This window comes from Amblyomma mixtum, chromosome 5 (assembly GCF_055824585.1).
Source record: "Amblyomma mixtum isolate Tamu chromosome 5, ASM5582458v1, whole genome shotgun sequence".
Lineage (NCBI taxonomy): Eukaryota > Metazoa > Arthropoda > Arachnida > Ixodida > Ixodidae > Amblyomma > Amblyomma mixtum.
This window is the reverse complement of record NC_143016.1, coordinates 170,505,577-170,529,707: the sequence shown is the minus strand read 5'-3', so window position 1 is coordinate 170,529,707 and position 24,131 is coordinate 170,505,577. Positions and strand designations below refer to the sequence as shown.

Sequence of the window (24,131 nt, the reverse complement as noted above, 5' to 3'; positions counted from 1 at the left end):
CAAACAAAGTGTCAAACACATGAAACACTCGGAATGAAATGAATGCAAAATAAATTCGCTCTCTTGAGATCACTCGGCCAGAACACACAGCTGAGGCCACAAATGAGGACATAAATTTTTCCCCGATCTACGAGCGAACTTAACACAGCTGTTCGCGAAGAGACAAAATGTAGGTCACGAGGAGGCGAAGCCAGCCTTGCTTAGAACACACGGCTTAGTGCGTCTACGTTCGCGTTTTCCTCGCTTCTAACGGACGGTAAACGACACCCGCTACAGCGGAAACTAATGACTCTGCCTCTTTCGCTGTGGCTGCGCTTTTCTCTCTCTCTCTCTCTACTACCGTGGTAGCTAATGTCTCTGCCTCTTTCGCGGTAGACGCGCTTTTCTTCCTCTCTGTACTTGTCTTTACAGTTTCTACGGGAGCTACAGTACGAGAGCGAGTCGTTTTCATAGACTGGCAACTTGTCCCTTTCTTTGCGCTTCGCGCGCCAGTCGCGACGTCCCATAGCGAGTGCGCAACGCTTCCGATGGGACCGTTCTTTCTTTCTCTCTGTTCGTGGGGGCAAGTCAGACCTCCCACGAGTCGTCCATTTCTCGCGCAACTTTTTGCCTCTCCAATGAATGTGAAGTTCGCCTCTACCTAGCCTTTTGATTTCGCGCCTACTAAATGGTGTTATTTCCACTCGCGGCTTTCCATCGCGATACCTAAGCTTGGTCGAGCGCTTAGGCAGTTCCTTCTTGCCTCTGTCACTACGGCTACGTACAATCTTTCGCTTTTTGAGCCGTCCTCGCGTTTTCCCTGTGCGCGCGTGCCGCTTTCTGTGGGAGCGCGGTTTCTCCCGTGAATGCAGCGGAAAGCGAGAGCCCGCATGAGAGCACGTGCCTTTGCGCGTCTCGCTCTCTCTGTGCTGGCGGCAAGATTCACACTTGTCCCGCTCCTTAATTTTTCGCCTCCCGGGCAGCGCTCTCTTGAATCTCGGTTTGGTGCCTTGGTGCACTTTCCCGCGCGAATGTTTGCACGATTTCTTTTTGCAGTTTATTCTACTGCCCAGACCTATGTGCCCCGACACACTTATGCGCTTCGCTTTGCGCGATAGTAATGCCTCGCACATTTCTTTAGCTCTGGTTCTGACGCTAGTTTCAGGGCTGACAACGTGACTGACTTTACTGAAGTCATTTTGCCGGCGACGCTGGCGCTTCCGATGGTGGAAACCCGTTTTCGCGCGTTTGCCCTTTCTCTTTTCGGCGGCGCCTGTCTTTCTTATGCCTGCCTTTCATCTTTCGGCGGCACCACTCTTTCTTTTGCCTGCCTTCCATCGTCTTTCGGTGACAGCTCTCTCTCTTGAGCTTGCCTTTCCTCTCCTTTCGACGGCAGCACTGTTTCTCCTGTTTCGCTATCACCTTGTGGCGATAGCTCACATTCCTGAACTGGCGGTGCCTTTCCTTCCGGTTGCAGCTTTTTATCGTGAGCTTTCCTTTCACTTTCGCCTGTGAAAGCACATTCTGCTTCCGTCGCCTAAGTTTCTGCTCTCTGACAACGTCGCTTTGATTGTCAGCTGATTCATATGTGCTACCTAGATCAGGCCTGTCTTTGGCGCCTTTACTAGCCTCCTCCAAACTGCGTTCTTCCTTGTCAGCGTCACTGAGTGCGCATTCGTCCTCATCTTTCTCGGACGGGCTGACGTCTACCGCCCCTATGTCGTCTGGAACGTTCTGTTCTCCACTGTCGTCCAGCACCTTAGTTTCTTCAGGCGCAGACGAACCAGTGTTTTCTGTCGACATTACTGCTGACACGCAGCTCTCGTCATGCTCCTGACGCGTTTCAGCCAATTTCGGTTGAGGGTCGGCTGTGCACTCAGTCGCGGTGTTCCCGCTACTGCAGCTGCTTTCTGGAATGTCGCAAAGCTCAGAGCAATGCGAAAGCACGGGACTCGTTTTGCATTCCTCACCAGAGACACTAACGCACAACTCAGCGTCCGCAAACTCTCCATGCGCCTGCTTCCGTTGATCGTAAGTTTCGTGTTTCTACATCTCTGCCGAACGCGCTGCACAACACGGTGTGCCGTCCTCATCTACTTCGCTTGCGTCGGCGCAAGCGTTTTCACTAATGTCCAGACGGGCGTCCTCTCTGCCCTGTTCGGCAACTTCTCCTGCTTTCCACACGCTAGGAGATTCGCTTTCCGGTAACTCCGCCACAATCTCAATGGGCGAGACCTCTGTTAGTGCATCGTCCGATGCTGTGACTACCTTATCCGATGGTAGAGAGGTTTCCTCGGTTGGCGAATGCGGGGCAATTCCCACTGTTACAGCAGCAGTTACATCTGCCACGTACGGACTACGTTCCTCTGTGCCGCACTGGCAGCTCTGCTCTACAGCTACGCACTCTACCTCTGCGTCACGATCTTCCGACCCTTCAGCATTTTCGAGCCAATCTAAAATGTCGGCTTTAAACTGGTACGGAAAATCGTTAAACGATGGGGTGCTATTCTCTCGCAGGTACCTTTGGCGAAGGTCCAGCGGTGACACGTTATATCTCGCCAGTAAGAAGCTTTTCAGCTCATCGTAGTCCGCCAAGCCGTCGTCCAACAGGCGCTTGACAACGTCATACGCTTCGCTGGAAAGCAGGGCTACCAACTTCTGTGCCCAACCATTCCGCTTAACGCGCTTTCTCTCGCAGACGCGCTCGAACTCCGCAAGATATTTCGCCATATCTTCGGCGATCACGAAGGGCTGCGGCCTGTCTCTCAGCTGATGACCGTTGGTCTTACGCAGAGCGAACAATGTTCTATCTCTCTCATAAAAGATCTCGTGTGCTTCAAGCTCCAGGTCCATCAGTTTCTTAGCGCGAGCATGCCGTTTTATCTCAAGCTGCCTCCGTTTTTCTGCCTCTTCGCGCTCAAGCTGCTTCTGTTTTTCAGCCTCTTCGTGCTCACGGCGTTCTGTGATCTCTTCCCAGGCCTCATTGGCTTCCTCAGCCGTTACCTCCTCTTTCCGCATGATCTCAAGAATCGCATGCTTTCGTTTTGCGGGGCCCAAATCAATGCCCAACTCTTCACAAATTTCGATGAGTTCCTTCACTTTGAAGTTCTCCATCGCGCACAATAACCTCTTGTAGTTTGCCCTTTTCTTAGAATTCCCTTGCCGTTCACTACTATAGCGCTACTAGTACGACACGCGCAAGTAATTCTTTCCAACAACGCCTCGTTTACGCCCTCTGCACCAGCTTTCGTTTCAAAGCGCTCCGACTTGGCTCGAAACAGCAAAGCTCTCTCCAGTGCAACACACAGCCCTACTCTAAACTACAATCACGTGTGCTAGAGCAGTCTGGCGAATTGAGAGGAAAACATCAGGCACTCACCGCGCCGAGGTAGCTGACGCCGGTCGATCCCGCAGCTGCCATCCACTGTTGGGTCTGAGGCATCCCAGCACTGCCACCACTGTTGAGACTGGGAGTCCGAGCCAGGAAACGGTCGAGGCGACGGTGAGTCAAATGAACTTTATGTACAGTATGTACAAGGGCTTTTACATGATACAAGGGCAAGAGCACCACGGGCAGGCACACAGAAGAAGGGCGGCCCCGGCGGCGAGCGTAGCTCCGGCGTGATGGCTCTTCTGCTGCCCGTCTGCTGCTCGGGTTCAGCGCGGCTCCGTTTTTATAGCCGCTGGTAACGGTTACGGCAGCCAGCCGTTCAAATCCTCCAATCACTGGCCACCGTTCAAATTAGACCAATGGTCGAGAGCCGGCCAGCGTCGGAGGAGTTCGCACCGACGGAGAGGAGGGGAGGAGGAAGGGTCCGTGTCGGCGCCGCGCTGGCGGGATGAGTCACGCTGCATGTCGCGACTTGTCCGAGAAAGTCTGGGCCTGCTGTGAGCACCGGCGGGCGCGCAGCGCTGGTTTAGACAGGCCCGCCAGCGAAATGTGGGCTCCGGCACTACAACGGTCACCTGATTTAAAAACCGGTATTATTCGGGCTTTTTTCCAGTCGTCAGGTATGTTCCCAGTGTCCAGTGATTGAGAAAAGATTAGGCAGAGTATGCAGCTCGACAATGATGCAGTGTTTTTTAACAATTTGCTGTTGATTTCGTCGCAGCCACCTGATACTGACAGCGGAAGTGAGCTAATGAGATTTGATATGCCCTGTGCATTGATTTCTATTTCTGTCATGGGGTGTGAACGAATGACAGGTTTGTGATTGACAGGGGTGATGTTGGCGGGCGTGAAAACAGAAACGAAGTAGTCGTTTAGTGCAGTTGCGCATTTCTCAGGGTCAATAGTGTCGCCACCGGGATCTGCGAGTTCGATTTCGCTAGGACGGGATTTGTTCGATAGAAGACGCCAAAATTTGTCCGGGTTGGATCTCAGAATTAAAAGCAAGTCAGATGTTTGGAATTTCTTCTTAGCCTCAGCTAGCTCCTTTAGGTACTGTTTTACGCATAAGTGGTACCGGTTCTATTTTTCAGGATTGCTACTCTCTTTTGCAGTCCTGTAAAGTCGTTTTTTTTTTCGATTTAGTAGTGATTTGAGGCGTTTATTAAACCAGGGGTTGTTATTGTGAGATTTTACCAGAATTGTAGGAATGTAGTGGTTTTTTTAAGGTGACTAATGTGTTCTTAAACAACTCCCTATTAGCATTTACCGTGCGAGATAAATAAGAACTGTGGAAAGTTTCCAAAAACTCATCAAGTCTGTGATTAATGCTTTCAAAGTTTGCTCTTTTGTAATCCGTGATTAGTTTTCTTGCGGGTGATCGTTTTTTGATAGCTAATGAAATGGTAATGTGAAGCAGGTTGTGATCGCTGATACCGGGCAGGAGATTTATACCAGTTACACTATCGGGGGACGACGTGAGCAGGAGGTCTAGAGTGTTATCGCCTCTAGTAGGCCATGATACCATTTGCTGGAGGTAATGATCTAGCACTAGGTCGATAAATTGTCTGGAGTCGGCTGACGAACCATTTGAGGTAGACATGAGACGCCAATTGATATTAGGGTAATTGAAGTGGCCAAACAAAAAGATAGGTATGCCAGGAAATGTATTTTCAATATCGGTTAGGGCCTGATCTAAGAGATCACAGAAGGATGGGATGAAGTCAGGTGGCCGATAACATATGCCAAAGATCGCCTTGGGAGGCTCATTGCCGATACGTATCCATGTAAGTTCTAAGTTTTCGTCATGACCTATGAGTGAAGATGATAAGTAATTTTTCACTGCCACGAGAACTCCCCCTGCCCTCCTATAGTTCCTATCTCGTCGGTATAATGTGTAATTTGTGTTATAAGAAAAAACTTCATTGTCACTAATATTGTCGTTAAGCCAGGCTTCTTTTAAGAGTAGGATGTCAGCGTCAATATCTTCAACGAAGCTGAGCAGCTGATTTCGCTTAGGTATGATGCTGCGTATGTTGGTGAATCCGATGTTAAGACTTGTGCATGACGGTGGTTGGTGCCGAACTGATCGTCAATTATTGATATGCGAGGCAGTATCGCTAGTAGAACTTCTTGCGGGAGTGATTGCAGTGATCTGGGTGATTTCTATCACGCTGTTAGAAATGGAGTCGAAAGCGTAATATTTGTCGCCAACGTGAAGCTTGTCGAATCGAAGTTTGAAGGGGCATTTCTGTGGTCAGATAAACTGCAATAATTTTGATCGTGCCATCCGCGTGGGAGCCTCAAAGTCTTCCCTGATTGCAATTTTGGTGCCTTTTAGTTTAGTTCCACATGCCGGGATGTTTTCCTTTGTTTTGAAATGAGTGAATTTAACTATTATCGGGCGATGCTTCGATTCCGAGAATTTACCTATGCGATGCGCACGTTCAATGGTGCTGGAATCAAGATGAAGATTCAGTTTGTCCGCACGCAGTGTTAATATTTCTTGTTCTGAATCTTGCCATGTCTCGTCTTTGGTGTCATTTAAGCCAAGGAAAATAAGATTATTTCTGCGTAGCCTGTTACTTGCATCAGTGCTTGCCGCTTTAAGAACGGCAATATCTTTCTTGATCTGAGCGGTAGCGCTATGTTCAGAGGTAGGTGTTGGGGAACGTGTTGCTTCTAGTGCCGCAACGCGGTTTGCTACGGACTCTAGTAATTCGTTGTGGGAGGATTGTGCGGTTTTAAGCTGTTGAATTTCATGCAGTATAGTTGACTGATTTTCTTGTAATTGTTTTATTGTTTCCATCAAAGACTCGAATTCGGATGAACTGGGAGGGCCCGGATTAAACTCGACATCACCAAAAATCAACAGCACCAGTTCAACGAGTGCGGCGAGCATTTCTGCGCCGCAACAAGCACGAGTAAACAACCTTCGCCACATCAAGCTGTCGGGGCACGACACCGCAATCAAGCAACAATTACTGCTGCGATATTCTTTAGAGAGGCTTAAATAACTAACCTGAAGCGTGAGAAGGGCGCTCAACACTGTTCTTTGAGCGGTGTCGCGCCCCGTCTGGCCCATGTCGGCGAGTGGCTTAATTAAGTGGGAGCGCCTGCCGAGTTCCGTGACCGATGACGTGATTGAAGATTGTTGCCAGGAGAAGTGGGATCCGAGCGCCAAATCGGGAATGCAGTGCCACGGCAAGAAGTCGGATGCCGTCTGGGGAATATGGTGTGCCGGTTCGGAAGCGGGAAAGAAGCAGGCGGGCGTTGATCGGTTCCGGGAAGGGCATGTGCTGACAGGTCGCCAGCATGACAGCGCCTGAAACGTGAGAAAGGCGTTCAACATTGTTCTTTGAGCGGTGTAGCGCCCCCTCATGTTTTCGCCCCCCCTGCGCCCCCTCATGCGCCCCCTCATGTGTGTCGCGTCCCCTCATGTGTGTCGCGCCCCCTCATGTGTGTCGCGCCCCCTCATGAACATGAGGCGCTCATGTTCTCCTCGCCGAGCACCTTGCTGTCAACAATCACCTTTAGGGATGGGATGTAAATAATCGTGGTTGAAGTGTCCACGGCAGCTGGTGGCAGGTCGGCCACATAAATCGCATTCTAAGCGGTAGGTTAGTACTCGTACTTGGCGTTCAACACCTTCGTCAGAGCAAGTGGCTCTGCGATTCTGTGGTCTGCAGGAGGGTTATCATCCGAGTAAACATCTTGCATCTATGCGTCAACGACCAGTTGCCACAATTCTACATGCAGATGACCACGTGTGTTTTCGAGCTTCATGTCTTGTTCCCAGGCTCATGCAGCGACGAAAGTAGCGCAGTGTTCGTGGCCCATAGTGTATCAGCCGCACTCTCCGTTGTATGACGCTGCCTGCACGTGGTAGCATCGCTAAAGATGGAGCCGGCAGGGCAGGCGGCGCATACCATGTGACCACCATGACCAGCAAGGCATTCAAACTTCTAAAATCTCTGCTGTTAGTTGATCCACAACCATGGCCAGTAGCTTCGCATTCGACGATTCCCCGGTCTCGTGCTAATCGCGCCTCTTTTTCCACTTTGGATGCTTTGCCCAGCCAGCGAACACGCAGGCAATGATTGCTCCCGTAGGCCGTCGGCGCAGGATATGCCGGCATTTTCTATTTGGATGCCGTCTTTTTATTGCATTTTAGGGCCAGCATCTTCTTTCCTCGGCGGTGCCGTGAGTATTGAGCGACGCTCTTTAATCTCCGCGCCACCTCGTTCGCTATAACCGAGTGGTGCGGTCAAAGTGGTTCGTTGTATCTGAGACGAATTGCCATTAGTCTAATGCATAATTTGATGGTATCACTGCACCCGTTCGTAATAAGCGAGCGTCCGTTATATATGCAGCCGTTATAAGTGGCCTCGGCTGTACATTAAAATTAAATTTTAAAACCCGCAATTATGACGAATCTGGAATACACTATAAACAAATATATACCCAAACGGGAGTAAAAATGGAGGCGGCCACCCTTTTTACTCCATTTGTGAAAACATTTACTCCATGAGTGGGGAGTAAAAAGGTGGACTGTCCTTCATTTTACTCCATGAAGGAATAATGGAGTTAAAATGAGGATTCACCAGCATTTACTCCAGTCTAGAAAGGGAGTTAATTGTGCCAAATACTCCACCAGTGCCGAAATGGAGTAAAAAAACACCATTTTGTGCAATCCGCCCCGCCACCTAGCGTCTCGTCTGCTTCTGGTCAGTCGTCTGATAACGGCGGTGAGCGAAGACCGCTTGGTTACCATCGTCGCCGGATCTCTGCTCACTTCTGCTCTTTCACGGGCGACTGCCGCGGTACAAGATATCGGCTTGTCGCCGTTTTCCGCTACAGTACGGTACTTAATTGAATCGCTCCTGTGAAGCCTCCAGTGCTCTAACTATACCTAACTTTCCTTTGTTTGTGTCGCCACACCGTTACAGCCCCCGCTTAGGCCTAATTCTCACAGGCTTTTTTCAGTGTGGTCCTCGCAATGTATTACAGCAGATTATGTGTTTCATGAACGTGGAACTGTGATAGAACATAGTGTCGATCCTGAGCTCTTGATTGAGCTCATGAGGCTACATTTTTCCTCAGTCATATTGAAAAGTCAAGCCTTAATGAAGTGAATATGGAGGCAATTCGTTTAATTCCTCTGCATTACCTAGAGCAATAAAACTCTGGAATGATCTTCCTGACAACATAATCTCTTTCATTGATCCTGGTGAGTTTAAAAAACATCTATGTATACATTTATTGCCATAGTGATGTTCGAAATGTACAACGGTTTCATTTGTTCTTAACGTTGTTTTCCCATTTGCCACTTCTGTTGCCCCTGGTTGCTTTTTTTTTCTCATGTTCGTGTTTCGCTTTTTTTTCCTCTATTTTCGTGTCTGATGTTATTTTAACTCCGTTTTGTATAAATTTCGTGTTCCTTTCTTGTATTTGACTTGTACCGCGTTCTTGTACCGATATTACGGTTTTTTCCATCTGTATATACCTTTTTTTCGATTTGCCCCCTTCACCCAATGCTCTTCGGGGCCTGTGAGGTACTAATAAATAAATAAATAAATAAATAAACACTGCCATTCCAAACTACCGTCAGGGGTGTTTTCAGCTTTTCTGCTGATTTTTAGTCAAATATAGCGTGGTGAATTACCGTGTAAACTACCCAGCGGCTCCTTCTCAGTTTTTAACTATTGATTATAATGTTACACCCCTTTATCTACAAACACGGCCAACCAAACGAGCTCGTACAGCAAAGGGAGACGACAAGCAGACGACTCCTGCCGCCTACGCCGCCTCTGGGCTTGCAGACGGCGAATAGAATGCTGGACGCGGAGTTACATTAGGGCAGCGCAGTGTCCCAAGTTGGGTTGCTGGCGGCCCGCAGAGCTACTGCCCGTTTCCGCCGCTGTCACTGCTGTAAGAATGAGCCTGAATGAGGATAAACAAACATGACGCCATTTTTGGGCTCCATCTCGGTGGGTAGTAAAAAATTTACTCCCTTTTCACTCCAAAATAGCTCCCTTATATAAGGGAGTAAATAAAAAACACCATGCATATGGAGTAAAAAAAACCTCCTTTTGGGTGTGCGTTAGAGGACAAGCCATTTACTCCCTTTTGGGTGTTTTTTTGCTAACAGTGTAGAATAGTTTGTCTTAGAGAGAATGAACCCTATTTTAATGAAACAATTGTTTATATTTTGTTTATTTACATTTCGTGTCAGTGCTTTGAAAAGACCTGAAATTGCATGCCTTCAGAGCTAATGCCAGGCTAATCTCTAAGCAGATTAGAGGTACTTAGAATTCAGGCGTATTTTTGGCCACTTCGTTGATTAGTCCGACATCAACCGGGTGTACCGGCGTTAGCCTTCAAAAGATAACAGGCAACTCATCACTACCCGTCGTCTGCCCAACCTCGGTTACAGACCGTAACAAATATTTTTACCCTGAACATTGGATCAACGCCGGTCCTTGGTTCACCTGCCGATAACGTCGGTTGCCGACTAAAGACCGATGATCGACTGACTATCGGTAGTAAGCAATTTCCGCTTGGGTAAGGGCTCAATTACGCTTTTAGAATGCAGCGCTCAGTAGTCTCAACATTTTTTTTTAGTTTCATTTTGTCTGGGCCCGTAAATACACGCGCGACTCAAAGAAGTTTCGTTTGTGTCGTTTTTCTCTCCTCAGCTGTGTTTGCAAACCGGATGTCCAATTGCTGTCGCAGTGGACTCTTTTTTTTTTCGGAAAAGATGCTTAGAAGGCACATGGACCCGGAGCAATGTGCTTCTTTGGGCTGCTATCAAACAGCTGCATGCATCGCTAGCGACCTATAGGTGCGCTTGTTTAAGAAAGGTTTCACAGCATGACACAATGCACATCGAGCAGTCCGTCTCTCTCGGCGGCAGTTCAGAAAACGTAGTTAATATGGTGCAGTCGTCAACCCAGAGGTTGTCTACAGATGAGTCATCGGGATCATTGCTGGCTATGATTTTCTCTTTATCGGCATCACGTACTCAACAATCCAGTTCTTTAATGCATAGAACAGTGCCGGGGGCCGCTACCATCCAAAAGAAAATTATTTCTCCTCGTAGAAAGACAACAAGGCTCAGGTCGTACCTGAAATCTCGAGAACACCGAAAGGACATCGGATCTTTGCCTGGAAACAACGCGACTCGAACAACGCCGACAGGCTTGAAAACGCAGCCAACCAAAGGCGGGATGTTTTGGTCGGTCGGAAGCCAGTAAGGTCCTGCGATTTTGGCTGTCAGATTCGGCTGAAAGTCTAACCGATTTGCTTAACTCTACCGGCTTATCAAATGCACTCAAAATCAGGCGGACCTTGTATTCCAGGACTCATGCACATCGCCTACACTTGTGGGTATACCCAGACTCTGTCGCCTGGCTTGTGCTCTGCTTCGCGTTCTCGTAGGTTCGAGCGTCGGTTTCAGGGTATATTGCTGGTATTTAATCGGCAGCCAGGCAAGCTTTCGTGCTTTTGAAGATAGGCAGGGACGTCGAGGGCGTCTTCGCAGGTGACGTCTGCCAGCAAGGCGTCGAGCGAGTAGCTGTAAGTGAACTAACAGCTAAAGACGAAGGTATTCAGCAAGTACGTAAACGAAGTGCTTCTTGATTTACGAGTCCTTCGTTGCTTGCTGAAGCAGATCACATCTGCATACAGCTTTTGAAACCTGACGGCTGAAAACTTTAGGTTACAAAGAGCACCTGTTTATAATTAGACCTATGGGTTACTGCTATGCCGCCAAGCAGAATAAGCAAATTTTTTTCCAGCGGACCGATATGGCTATTCACAAATACGAGAGTGACAGCTTTCTTAGCTTCTCAGTCCTCGGACTGTAACTGAAGGAAGTCACACCTGGGCCTAGCGCTAGATATCGCTGTTGAAACCAGATCACCAGGTACTCTCTGCGGCAAGCTATGGTGCGTCCCGAAGTGCATAATATTTGTCGAGACTACAGTAGAAAAGCTAAGAACGTAGCAGGTAAATAATATCAGTCAAGTTTTCCTTCAAAATGAGCGCAATGTCGAAATTGAAACATTGCGACATTTGTGGCCATCAGAACTCCGCCTAGAGGGGGAGTGGACCACACTACCGTTCGGCCAAAATGAGCTAACTTTAAGTGCAACAAGCCCTTAGAAAGGACACGTTTTGGATGAAGAAGGAGCCAGTTTCAAAGCCAGTTGCAGTCAGCATAAGCCAAGTCCACAGAGCCAACGGTACGCTTAGTAGCACGGCACATGTGTCACAATACGTTAGCGCTGATCATCTCCCGTGGGAATCAGGGTGTCAGCGGACTACTCCGGTTTTTTGGGGACGGAATCAAACACGGACGACGAAATATGCGGCGGGCAATATCTAGTAGGTCAAGAAACATACTACAGTTAGACGCTGCCCAAACGTACGCCTTGAGGACGACTAAAGCTGTCCTCAAGATCTTGGTCCTGTGAAAAATTTGGGTTCTTTTGATCGCTCATTGGGTCATCGGGGGTGCCCCCGGGTGTGCCAATCCAGTATTGCCGAATCATGGTAAATTTGCTACACTGTGCGAAAATTTGAGCTGGAAAGGAGAAAGGGTCATTCAGTTTTAGCCCTTGCAAAATGTGGGAAATTTTTTCGATCACGGTAAGACTGCTGTTTTGGATATTGCTTTCAGATGAAGACCGCAGAAGCTATTGTCTCAGAAAAGGAACTGCAAGTCGCCGTAACTGGCTCCACAACATTAGCTACCTTTTCCTGCTTACCTACTTTTCCTTTATCCGTTTAATTTTCGGAGTAATCGTATAGCAATTGTGTTCCTACTGATTAATTATACTGCTACCTTTGATTAATGGAGTTTAGATGTTTTGGCGAATGTCTGCATGCATTTCAGGCAGAAATTGCCGAGACACATGGGCTTAATTAGCACCTTTTTAAAGCTGCGGGGGTTTCCTGGGGCTGAAAATATTGCGAACCCCTGGACTCAAGGATTCGGGGTGGTGTCAAAGTTCACGCTTAATATCAATGCAGTATCTGATTCCCAGGGCAAAAAGGTTGTAAACTTGTGCAGGCACTAAAACAAAATAAACCCTTTCATACTGCAAGCCCTTGACAAATTTCTCAAAACATTCTCAGCAACTTAAGAAAACTTGTAAGTCGCAACGGTGTATACCGATAATAAGGAACGGGGAACGGCACAGCGCACTGGCTTGCTTAGTGGCTATTTCACATGCTGTTAAGACTAGAGGTTCTGTTTGCAAATCCAGCCCAGGCTGCGAGGAGTCCACAAGGTGCACCGCGACATATAAAACCTAAATCTGTTTCAGACCGAGATTGTATCTCAGGCTCGCTACCAACATGTTGAAGGCAAGAGGCTGTGGTCACGCTTTTTTTTTTCTTTTTGTGCAGAACATGCAGGTCGCCCTAAAGAAAATATTTCGAGCAAAATGCCTCGTTATCTCTCCCATGACCATACTTCCTTATCTAAAAAAAGGCTTTTAAATTTGCGATTGAACTCAACTCGAGGAAAATATTTCAACCATGCTCGGTCATATGTAAGTACCAGGTCCAGTCTTTAGATTTAGTACAAAAATACCCTCGTAATATTTGCGTTTTATTATCTAGGTAGGTAGTTTTACATTACTAAATAACATATCGCAAACATTCTCAATAATCTTTACCGCTATAGCTACGGGTAAAATATAAAGATTTCTGGATCTTTGATAAAAATTTTCTTCTATGCTGAAGCGAGTAGCTTCCAGCTGAATTTGACCCTTTGACCTCACTGAACTCGCCGGTAAATAAGCGGTGCTTCTTTCTGATAAGATCTCCCTCTTTTACAGCAGTTTTCAGTCGCGTAACGCATCGGGAACAGCGCAAACTTGAATGATCTACGAAAGTATTCAAGAGCTTCATTGTTTTAGCCCCCCGATTGTTCTTTTTCTCCGCGTGAATTCGCTGTGTCTTTAATTTGGAGATACACCGGCCGAACTAACGAATGAATGTTTGCCGCGACCTTGGTGCCTAGTCTTTTCTGTCCCATCACTTGGCATTCTCATTGTCTGCAGACTATTGCCTGTAACTACCGTAATCGCTTAGCAAATCCACATTGCCGCACGTCCCAGCGCACTCAAGGCCGAGGGTGTGTGCAAGAGAAAAGGCGGGAAGAGGCGGCTGCTATTGCTCTTGGCAATCGCGGCACGCAAACCCGCACGCAAACCCGCACGCACCCGTCAGGCGGCAGGGAGCGGAGGGGGCGGGAAGGTGTGCAATACGTAGTAATCGCGCGCGAATGACAACGAGGCATAAGGGCGTGATATGATCGCGAAAAAAACAGAAAAAGAGGAAGGCAGAGTCAGCTCGGCGTATCGTCGTAGCTACAAGGTTTCCTGTTACGCGTTGATCGGGTTTCTGTGCGAAGAAAAGGCGGTTCTCTTTCGTTATTGTGTACGTCACGTTTCTTTACTATATTCATGTTCGTGCAAGGAGAGCAAACCTGCGCAAGCATGGGCGACAAATATTGCAAAAAATTGTGTAATATAACTCAGAGGATTAGCTTGATGCTCCTCGTTCTGGCCAAGGGCACTTAGATTGTGCATATATAAGGGGTGCCAAGAAGGACGGGTGTGGATTTCGCACTCGCAGTGCCCGTCTTCTCCTTGTTGCGTTCTCGCAGAGTTTCAGCCCATCCAACATGAAGGTACTGCTCGTCTGTGCACTCGTTGTGGCCGGAGCCTTCGTCGTCAAGGCCAACCATGAACTGTGCGGTAAGAAAGCTTAAACGATTTCCCCGATTTTCGCACATTTCGGAGCAGCTCTAGGACTTTGGCTGGCGGCCTTGTCTTTTACGACGAAATTCTGAACTAAGCTTGAGCCTTACTGCGTTCAGCGTGGATCTGTGAGCCACGCCTCTCGACGTGTTCATGAATCAAGCCATTCATACACCCCATCCCGTCCGTCTGTTCATGTATCTTGATGTCGCTATATACACAGATTTCTTTTGGATAGCCTATTTCATCGTCTTCCCACATCCGCACTACCAAGTGTGTCATTTTATCAACCAAGCTTGTAATTAAACCCTTTTTCTAAACACACCTGTTCCGGATTAATGTTGATCTCCACGAAGCGAATGCAAGTTGATATAGAAACAGGGTATATGTCAGTGATTACACGAGGCGCGAAAAACTGCAAAAAACGCTAAAATTACATACATTTCCGACGGGCCCAGTGTCAGCGACTGCAAAAGAAAGCAAAAGAAATGGTAGCCTCTATGGAAGCAAATAAATGGCAGAGGATTTTGTGAGTGCATAAGCGTCGCCTAGCATTACCTCCGAGCCAAGTGTACTGTCACCAAGAAATAACCTGGAGTTTTACAAAACAGATCAAATAATTGAGAGGAGAATAGCATGGCTGTTAAGACTTCAAGTGCTCGAACTGGCAATGCTTCTGGGTTGGCCATCTACCAGACGGTTCAACAAAACTCAAGTAAAAGCCCAAAAAAGCACTCACATACACGCCATCAATAGATATTTTATTTGCCAACTTTTACTGCACTTAGCCCTCACATCCACTCCGCTTAAAACGTGGTCACGGTACGACAAGTTTCCACGAATCACTGCTTGCACTAACAATGGCTTGAGCTACGCTTAGCTTAATTCAGCTTCGCAAGATAGGCAGCTAAAACAACATGTTTTAATTGGTGTTTGGGGCTATTTTCTGAGAGGAGGATATTGTTTAAACCTTATTACTTCACCGCGATGGCCGCTTTTGTTGCCTCTCGCGTGCATTACGCGCTCCACGTGCCGATAACCTATTCTTTACTTTTTCCTGCCTTATTGTCGGCGTAAACTCTTTACCCGGAGGCAGACTGACATTAGAAGGCCTCAGTAAGTCTCTTTTCTCTTTTATAACATGGGTGGTTTCAGAGCAGGAAACAAACGTTACTATAGAAGTACCAAAGACGAAAGGCCAATCTACTTTTAAGCGCAATTTTCTAATGCTTGTACGGCGGTGATGCTCGGCCTCTTAGCTTCGGTTTCGAGAGACTGACGACGCATCTGAAACAGATGTCGTGCTGTCAGCATTCTCATTTAAAAAAAAAAACGATAAAGAGTCCCATTGTACCAAACTCGAGCGGATGAGGCGAACTGAGCTTTGAGAAGTCCTACTTGGCAGATCGTAGTTAGCTTCCCTCATGTCACTACGAGAGCGGTGACGTGGTGCGTTCCAAGGAAGCGTAATCTCATCGAAAACACACTGGACATGCCGGCAAGTTTCCGGTTCCGCTGTTAGACAGCTGTGTTTTAAAGCATTTTAGTAGAAAAAAAAACAAGGAAGGAAATAAGCTTTTCGACAAAAGCTTCTCCAATTAGTCTTCAAGAGCCTTGAAGCTTTGCAATTGGCAGAGAGCTTACAAATAATTTAATAGTTCTCTATAGTTCCAGCTTGCCACATCATAAAAGGCACTGTTTTCTTCCAGGAGCGGATCACAATGACTTGCGAGTAGCATAATTTCTTGTGGCATTCGGTCAAATTAAGGCTTTCAGATTTGTTCTCGTATCCTGAAGCATACGGCACTAGTGGGCGGACACATACGCTAAGTAAAGCGTTTCTTTTTTTTCTTTGTATAAGCGTTGTCAATATTCATGAGCCCCGTTAACAGACCTTGTAAACCGTGAGATGGCAGCCATGGCTTTTTGCTTTTCTTTAGTTTGCAACCCTTAGGCAGTTGGAGGCACTCTGTCAAAGGATATCGTTTGTTGTGTCATCACTGCGCGAAGGAATGACACAAGTTCCTAAAGTTATAAAAAAAGAAACGCAGCTGGTTATTCCTTGCACGTGAAGCTAAAACTGTAGAAGCCTATATGATTTCAAGCGGTACAAAAAATTAACGCGTGAATTACTTCGTTAAACTAAATGCGGCGTAGGTGCGCTAGCCCAGTCACTTTGCTTAACTTGGTGTATCTTCGTTAACCTTGGTGATTATGCTGCCTAGGTTCAATGGAGGGTTAATTTTAGGGCGATCAATCTTCCTGATGCAGAGGAAATGCCAAAGCATGCGCCCTCTCGAATCCACTTATGCAGCAATGAGGAGCAGATCAAATAGAGTCGTTAGGTCCGAGTATTTTGTTATATACGGTTTTTCGGTATTTCGGTATTTTGTCCTTCTCACCTCACCCCTACAAGAAGAAATTAGAGATTTCTCTCTATTTTGCCACCTGTCAACTCCGGCAGGAGGTTCTCCCGTTAATTTACCCCCAGACAAGGTGGCTTTTTTCCCTAGCGATGTACTTAGTCTAAATACGAATTCTGTCCGCAAGCACTTAGTTTTTTCACTTCATTTTCGGTCTCCTCTGCGCACGAATGGAAGTTGATGAAGACGGCGACGTCCAAAGCACAGCGTCAGAGACAGTGTAGCACACGGGATGTTCGGCTGCGGCGATATATTGAGCTAGTGCGCCCGACTCGCATCGCGGCGATGGCACAGTGGTCTAATGCGGTGGCCAACAAAGCGGACCTGTTCAAGCCTCCCCGGGTTCGAAACCCACTCGCGGCCGTTAAGTGTTTCAGTGTAGCTCACTTGTGCTTCGAGGCTTCATCCCCAGTGACACAAGACGGCTTTTCCTCTAGGGAGCAATTAGTACTAAACGGTTGAGAATTGGGCGAGTTGGTACGAATTCATACTGCTGTGACACCACGAGGACAGGGACGGAGAGAGAGTGACGACAACACAAGTGCTCAATACTTAGTACTAACTTAGTACTTAGTACTAACTTAGCACTTAGTACTAACTTAGTACTTGCGCATTAAACTTAGTAAGTTAGTACTTGCGCATTAAAACATGGCGCAAGGTACTTTCTATCCTCGGTTATTTCAAGGACGCACATGTCCCGTTTGAGAACTTAGCGACTTTCTGGTCAGTTTTTGTATAGAGAACTTAAGCAGTATCATTCTCCTTGCCTGGTTGCGAAGATGTTATAGTATATCTCATGGTTTTCAGTGACACAACCGCTATTTTCAGGTTTTGCGAAGAAAAAAATAAGTATACATTATCAATGGGGCTGCTCTGACACTTCACAGGCACTCGGCGGGTTTTCTCTCGCTCTCGGATTAATATAGCTAGTTGTGCAGTTAAACGCATTTTGCGCTGCGTCAACTAGTGTCATTTAATATCAGCATTACGCGCGCACAAACGTTGGCAACTGTGTGTCGTACCAGTGTGGTAGGTACTCAATCAAAGCACAACGGAATTCTCGCATAACGCGATGTCATGAGGCAATAAATGTAACATACAACTTTTTTTCGCTTTCAGCCCTGAACGACGGCCAGATCTCGGCATTGGTGAAGTGCATGGGAGACCACCTTGGCGCGGAGGTATAAGTGTCTTAATTATTCTACTTTTTCTGTATTCAGACAACAGGAAGCACGACGTAGATGCAGAACGCTTAAACTATTCTCTGTCTAGCCACACCGGCTCCGGAGCTTTCTAAAGCATTATTTCTCTCGCAGATCAAAGGAAAGGCGAGGGAACTCATCCAGAAACACGGTAACAACGTGGCCGAGATTCTTAAGAAGCAGTGCGATGCCAACGTGGACTTTGTGAGTGGACTGCTTTTGCACTCTTCAGAGATTGCACTCTTCGAGTAATGTCGAAGCTGAATCCTTGTCTAAAATGTTGCTTGGTACTGCTGAGGTATAAATTTTGAAGAAGTGTTCACTGTGACTCGGAAGGTAGCGTTCTGTAATAAGAGCTTGCAGGCAGATGGCGTTGGTTATTACGGATTCGTTGCGTGCACCCTAAAAATATGAAACACTTGTCTATAAGCGCCTTTCGTCCCAGGGTTGTCTGACGTTACAAATTCCAAGGCCGCACTAATAGAAACGGAGGTGCTAAAACTGGTAGCAGGTTTCATGTACGGGAAGCAGCAGTATACTCTTTTAAATAGGATGCCCATGTGTGTCTGTGAAAACTTAATTTTAATAGCTCTTATAAATTGTCTTCTGATATGTGATTAGCTTATGACTGAGGAGTTCTACTTAGCAAAATGTGTAAGCAGCCTCGCTCAGAAGAAATGCTGAAGTCGGTTTCTTTTCATGACAGAACGATGCGATTGTTCATGGCTGTTTAAAAAGCAATGAGAGTAATCTGTTTAAGCCTAAAGTCTTGTTTTTTTTCACATCTTTCTTTTTCAAAATAAGCAGAGTACATGCCGAAGGGCTCTATGGTCAAGTAACGCTTACAGCATGACATGAGCTCTGTGCTTCTAGTTACGCACATTGCGTGTAATTTTTCATTTTACAAAAAGCGTTGTCCGTGCTGTATTGACAGGGGCTACCGGATAGCAATTTTTCACTAGAGCTCACATCTTTATCTGCATTATTGGATAAAATAAAGGTGAAATAAAACTGAGCGTTGAAATGACTGACCCCTGAAGATAGGTGCACTGAAAATGCTTCGAATAAGCGCCGCTGCCCGTTTTCGGAGAGCAGCAGTGAAGGTGAATAGAGAAAAAGGGTCAATCAACGAAGCCGACCACTGTAGAAGCCAGTAGAAGCCAAGAAATAATGAGGAATCACCAAATTTTTTCGGCCTAGGCACTTATAATTTTCATCGTAGAGAAAATGCCCCAACCCACCCCGTCTTTCGGGGTAGAACAGCTAACATCTCTGGAGATTTCTTGTACAATAATATACATACATACATACATACATACATACATACATACATACATACATACATACATACATACATACATACATACATACATACATACATACATACATACATACATACATACATACATACATACATACATACATACATACATACATACATACATACATACATACATACATACATACATACATACATACATACATACATACATACATACATACATACATGCATGCATGCATGCATGCATGCATGCATGCATGCATGCATACATGCATACATGCATACATGCATACATACATACATACATACATACATACATACATACATACATACATACATACATACATACATACATACATACATACAGGAATTTTATTGCAAGATATATATACACAGTACATAGCGTGTGCCCGCAGAAGCGCAAGCGCTTGTGGGCGGGCCACGGCAGTCACAACAGCATGCGGTGAATACAAAACGCTGAAAGTGCACAATTTACAATCCATAAAGAAGAAAAAGAAGAAGAAAGAAGAAAAAAAAGCAATAACACAAAGCCGAAATATTACATTTAGTTCAGTCAACAAATTTAGCGATTGATAATTATGTAAAGCAAAGAAAATCTGCAGTTAATAAATGGAACACAAATTTAAAAACAAGATAGATTTAAAACAAGGATGAAGCCTGGCTGCTCTTACAGCAAAATATGAATTCACATGAGCGCACAGCGAATGATATTTTCTTTTTCTTTCGTAGGCCGAGAAGCTGAAGTCAATCGCCACCGTGAGTACTGTTTTTTCCTTGCGCATTTATTTTCGGCGCGTACTTCGCATGGTTTTAAAGCAGAGCTCTGAATGCACTTGTTGTCTAGTTTCACTTCCGTGCATAAACAACAACCTTCAAATTTACTGATATATGCGCCATTAACCTCTCTGCTAAGGCATCCGAGTGCAAAAATGAAAAATCGAAGCCATGCCACAAGTTTTAAGCATAACTTAGATAACACACTGAAATGGGTCAGGAAAGCCAACAGCCAGCGAAACCAAGGAGCATAAGGGATTTTTTTAAAGTTATCGTTTCGATCGATGGGACATTAATAGGGTAATTATTTACCTCCTAAAAATAAATAATTAAAAAGTAGAAAACATGGGATCATTGTTGAAACTGTCACAAAAAGCGTTGCCTCATCTGCTCTTGCTGGACGAAGGTTAGCCGGTTTAAAGCGCAAAAGCTACGCTCACTGATCTAATGCTGAAATTCGAGCGTTTCCTTCTGTGAAGCTTCTCGGTTTCGCATCATAAGGCTCTGATATTTTGAATCTTTGATGCTGTCAAACTGCTTTCTCACTTTCCCAAGGTGTCGGACATAAACTATGAGGTGCACCGCGGTAACAAGCATTCACAGGCAGCTGCTGCTCCGACATAATTTTCACGCATTTAAATTGCAGAATGAATCATTCCGGCTACAACTGCGACTCTTGTAGTTTGTCGCAGCTGTTGTAGTAAAAAAAAAGTTATTTTGCTGTTGGCGGCAAATAAGTGCGTTGTCGACAGCGACAGAAAGCAACCGATAGCGCTGGGAAATACTTTCGGCCTCGGCAGCTTTATGCATTTGTCCATAAGTAAAAAGAAGAGTTGAACAGTAGGCAACTACAGGCAACTTAATTTTTCAGTGCTAATTTGGGATACGCGAGGCTGGTCAATTGGTCAATCACTTGCCCCATGGAACGCGGAATGAAAGGTTGGGCTCACGGTCCGCCACGCAAAAGGACAGAGCCTAAACACTGGCTTTAACCTTAACCTTTAACCATTAGCCATTAACTCAATCGTCAACATTTCCGCGCGGGTTAATTTCTACAGAAATGAAACAAAAAAATGCTGGAGGGATCAGCTTTTATAGGTGCTCCGAGCATAAAAATGAAAACGCTAATTCTACTCCACCTTGCACCTTAATACGGCTAGGTCGCCTTTTCATTTAGTTTTTGTTCCGAATTTCACGGCATTATCCAAGCGAAACAGTGCCGCTACACAGGATAAGTCTGCTCAGGTGAAGACGTCGATGTCGCCCTGTTACAATCAGCGTGAAAACTGTCCCAGCGCTTTCAGCGCCTGCCAGTAAGCGCGACGACGACTTAGCATAGATCGGAATGCTTATCCCCGTGGTTTTGATATAGTGCCGCACTTTTAACGACCGGATGCTGCTGGCTGCAGAAAAAAAAAGACGCACTGGCGATAAAAGTAGTGGACGGCGTGTGTCGTTACGAGCGTATCCGTCTGTAAGAGGAGAACAACTGCAACAAAATTAAAGAAGCCGTAAATAAAGCACGGAAACGTACAACACCGCAGCGCGTGCGTAGCAGCTGTCATCCCTGTCATGGTTTCCGGGAGAATGGACTCGCGCACTGTGCGTGCCAGCGTGAGGCGGATGCAAACGAATGCGGAAAGTCCTTTGCAGCGTAGGCTGACCAGACCAGAATGAAAGCAGTAAAACCGATTGCCTGGCTAAGGAGAGCTCGGAAGGAAGGAGTGTGTTCGAGTCAGGCACACAGCACTCACCGCTAGGTGTCACGTGCTGTGCGATTGCTAAATGATACGCACGTCCGTTTGGTGCACTGGTTCACCAAATCATGGGGAGTATATTTTTTTTTTTTTTTGAAGAACCGGCCTTAGAAGGGCACTTGAGAGACTTACGAACCACTTGAATATGGGCTAGTGCCCTGTCATTTCTGTACATATGAGTAACTTTCAAGCTTAGTATTTAAGTCTTTACACATTCTTAATAACTGCACAGATAAGAGTCACGGCTACCCACGTTCCACAATCCATAACTGGATTGTCCTGGTCTGCCGGGCCTAGTCAGTATTTTTGCTTTGGTTAGTCACACACTGCCCTTCAGTTTGTTATTATCATTCACGAAAGAGGCCTGGACATGCAGAAGAACGCACGTTCGGCTTTAACGTTTGACACTGAGTAGAAGCTCAGGCATTAAAGTTACACAGTAAGCGGCTCTACACGCTGGTGATGACATCTGTAATATTAAAAGAAAGGTCTCACGTTGACTAGACTGAATGTTTGAGGCACTCATAAGTATAAGATGCGCTTGATATTTGACACGTCCTTCCCTATTCTTGTTTTCAGCCCGAGGAGGCGGAAGCTGTCAAAAAGGCCTACGGGGAGTGCAGGAAGGGTTGAACTGCTTGCAGATGACAAGCGACAGATGACGACCGACGCCTACAGCTCAGCATTCGGAACGGAGCAGTAGTTGCTTTGTAGAATGGTGATGAAATAAAAGCTGTCGTTGCACCGATCCAGGACCGCATTCACAAAAAACATTTGTTTGCCCTACCAAGTGCCGCGTAGGGATCACTGTCATATAAACGCACGCACTCGCAAACAAATTCCTCTTCAAACCGTGAAGATTTCTTCCGGTGGTACCACCGGTTTCACGTACTACAGCGAGAGCGAGAGAGCATTACGAGCGATTAGTGTTGACACTGAGGGACTAGAGTTTTCACCCAAAAGGGTCTTCGAAATAGCACGCTGAATCAGGAATTTACAACAACAGCGACTCAGTCAAGTTTTCTCTCTGCTCCCACCAAGTGCGAGCGTACTGTGTCCTCTCAGTATTTCTGTCGCAGATCATGGTAGACACTAGGGTATATACATGCATGGTGTCCCAGCTAACTTGGACCAAGACTTATAAAAAAACTAAGCGTTCTTCAGAACTGAAATCGCATGGATGTTGTTAGGGTTTATCTAAAGTTACAGCACCATTTTTTCGCTCCTCCTATTTGAATAATTAGGCGAGATTTATAAATTAACTTTCTAACTAAAGCTTGAAACGTTCAGGCGTCAATAGGAAAGTTGTGCAGCTCCGAAAATATTGTCCAAACCAGGAACTTCGAAAGAGATTGACTTAACGTGGCCGTTTTTATTCCGAAAAAACAAAGCCCGCGGAGTTTAAAAAATACCACGTGACAGCGCGCTCCCTGCGCCCGAATTCGCCGCGATTACAGCGCTCTCATCCGTGCTTTGTAAAATCATCACTCGCTTCGCGCCTTTCGTGCTGCCCAAGACAGGGCTTCGCGTTGTGCTTGGCTCCAAGATAAGCGCCAGTGGGTTCGGGTGGTAGTTGAAAGAAAGCGCGGCTTCCGTCATTCATCGTGATTCACACGACGTCATCAAGCTTGTTATATGCGTCTTTGTTTGTTGGGATCATGCTCCCAAATTCGAACTCATGAGATTGTCATCGTTCGTCCGCATGCATTCTGCTAACGTGAGAGCGCAATTATCGCCGCAGAAACGGGAGTCGCGCTTTCTTTCAACTCCCGCCCGAATCTACTGGCGCTTATCTTGGAACCAAGCACAGCACGAAGCCCTGTCTTGGGCAGCCCGAAAGGCGCGAAGCGAGTGATGCTTTTTACAAAGCACGGATGAGAGCGCTGTAATCGTGGCGAATTCGGGACCGCAGAGCGCGCTGTCACGTGGTATTTTTTAAACTCCGCGGGCTTTCGTTTTTCCGAATAAAAACGGCCACGCTAAGTCTACTTCGTTGGAAGTGCCTGGGTTGGACAATATTTGTGGAGTTCCGCAACTTTCCTATTGACACCTGAACGTTTCAAGCTATATTTTAAAAGTTAATTTATTTATCTCGACTAATTAATCAAATAGGAGAGCGAAAAAATGTTACTGTAACTTTAGAAACACATTAACAATATCCATGCGATTTCAGTTCTGAAGAACTCTTAGTTTTTTTATAAACCTTGGTCCAAGTTAGCTAGGACACCCTGTATATACACTATGTGCGGAGTACGCCGCCGTTTCTCACATCTGCACGCATTAGAAAGCAGGTTTTTGCGCCACTAGGCTCGACTGCATTTCCAGCACTCCACAATAGCACTTCGAGGAAGTAGTGGTCCTAGCTTCCGGCTTCGAAAACGCTGAGAAGTGCTGTTTTCTTATAATAGTTAAACGATCGTACCTATCTATGCCTTTGGTAATTAGTTTAGCCGTATAATGAGATGCTACTCTACCAGTTGTCCGCTTTCAAATTTTAAAGCTAACCGAAAATAAACAATTTTAATATTTT

General features: G+C 46.2%; 1 protein-coding gene across 1 annotated transcript; it reads left to right on the top strand.

Moving 5' to 3' along the window:
- Positions 1 to 13,726: 13,726 nt before the first annotated feature.
- LOC149344672 (uncharacterized) lies at positions 13,727 to 22,349 on the top strand. The gene is made up of 6 exons (XM_089542655.1): positions 13,727 to 13,819; positions 14,049 to 14,139; positions 17,685 to 17,746; positions 17,882 to 17,971; positions 19,800 to 19,826; positions 22,181 to 22,349. The coding sequence occupies exons 2-6, from the start codon at positions 14,067 to 14,069 to the stop codon at positions 22,232 to 22,234; spliced, it is 306 nt and encodes a 101-aa protein (XP_089398781.1). The 5' UTR covers positions 13,727 to 13,819; positions 14,049 to 14,066; the 3' UTR covers positions 22,235 to 22,349.
- The last annotated feature ends 1,782 nt before the right edge of the window (positions 22,350 to 24,131 follow it).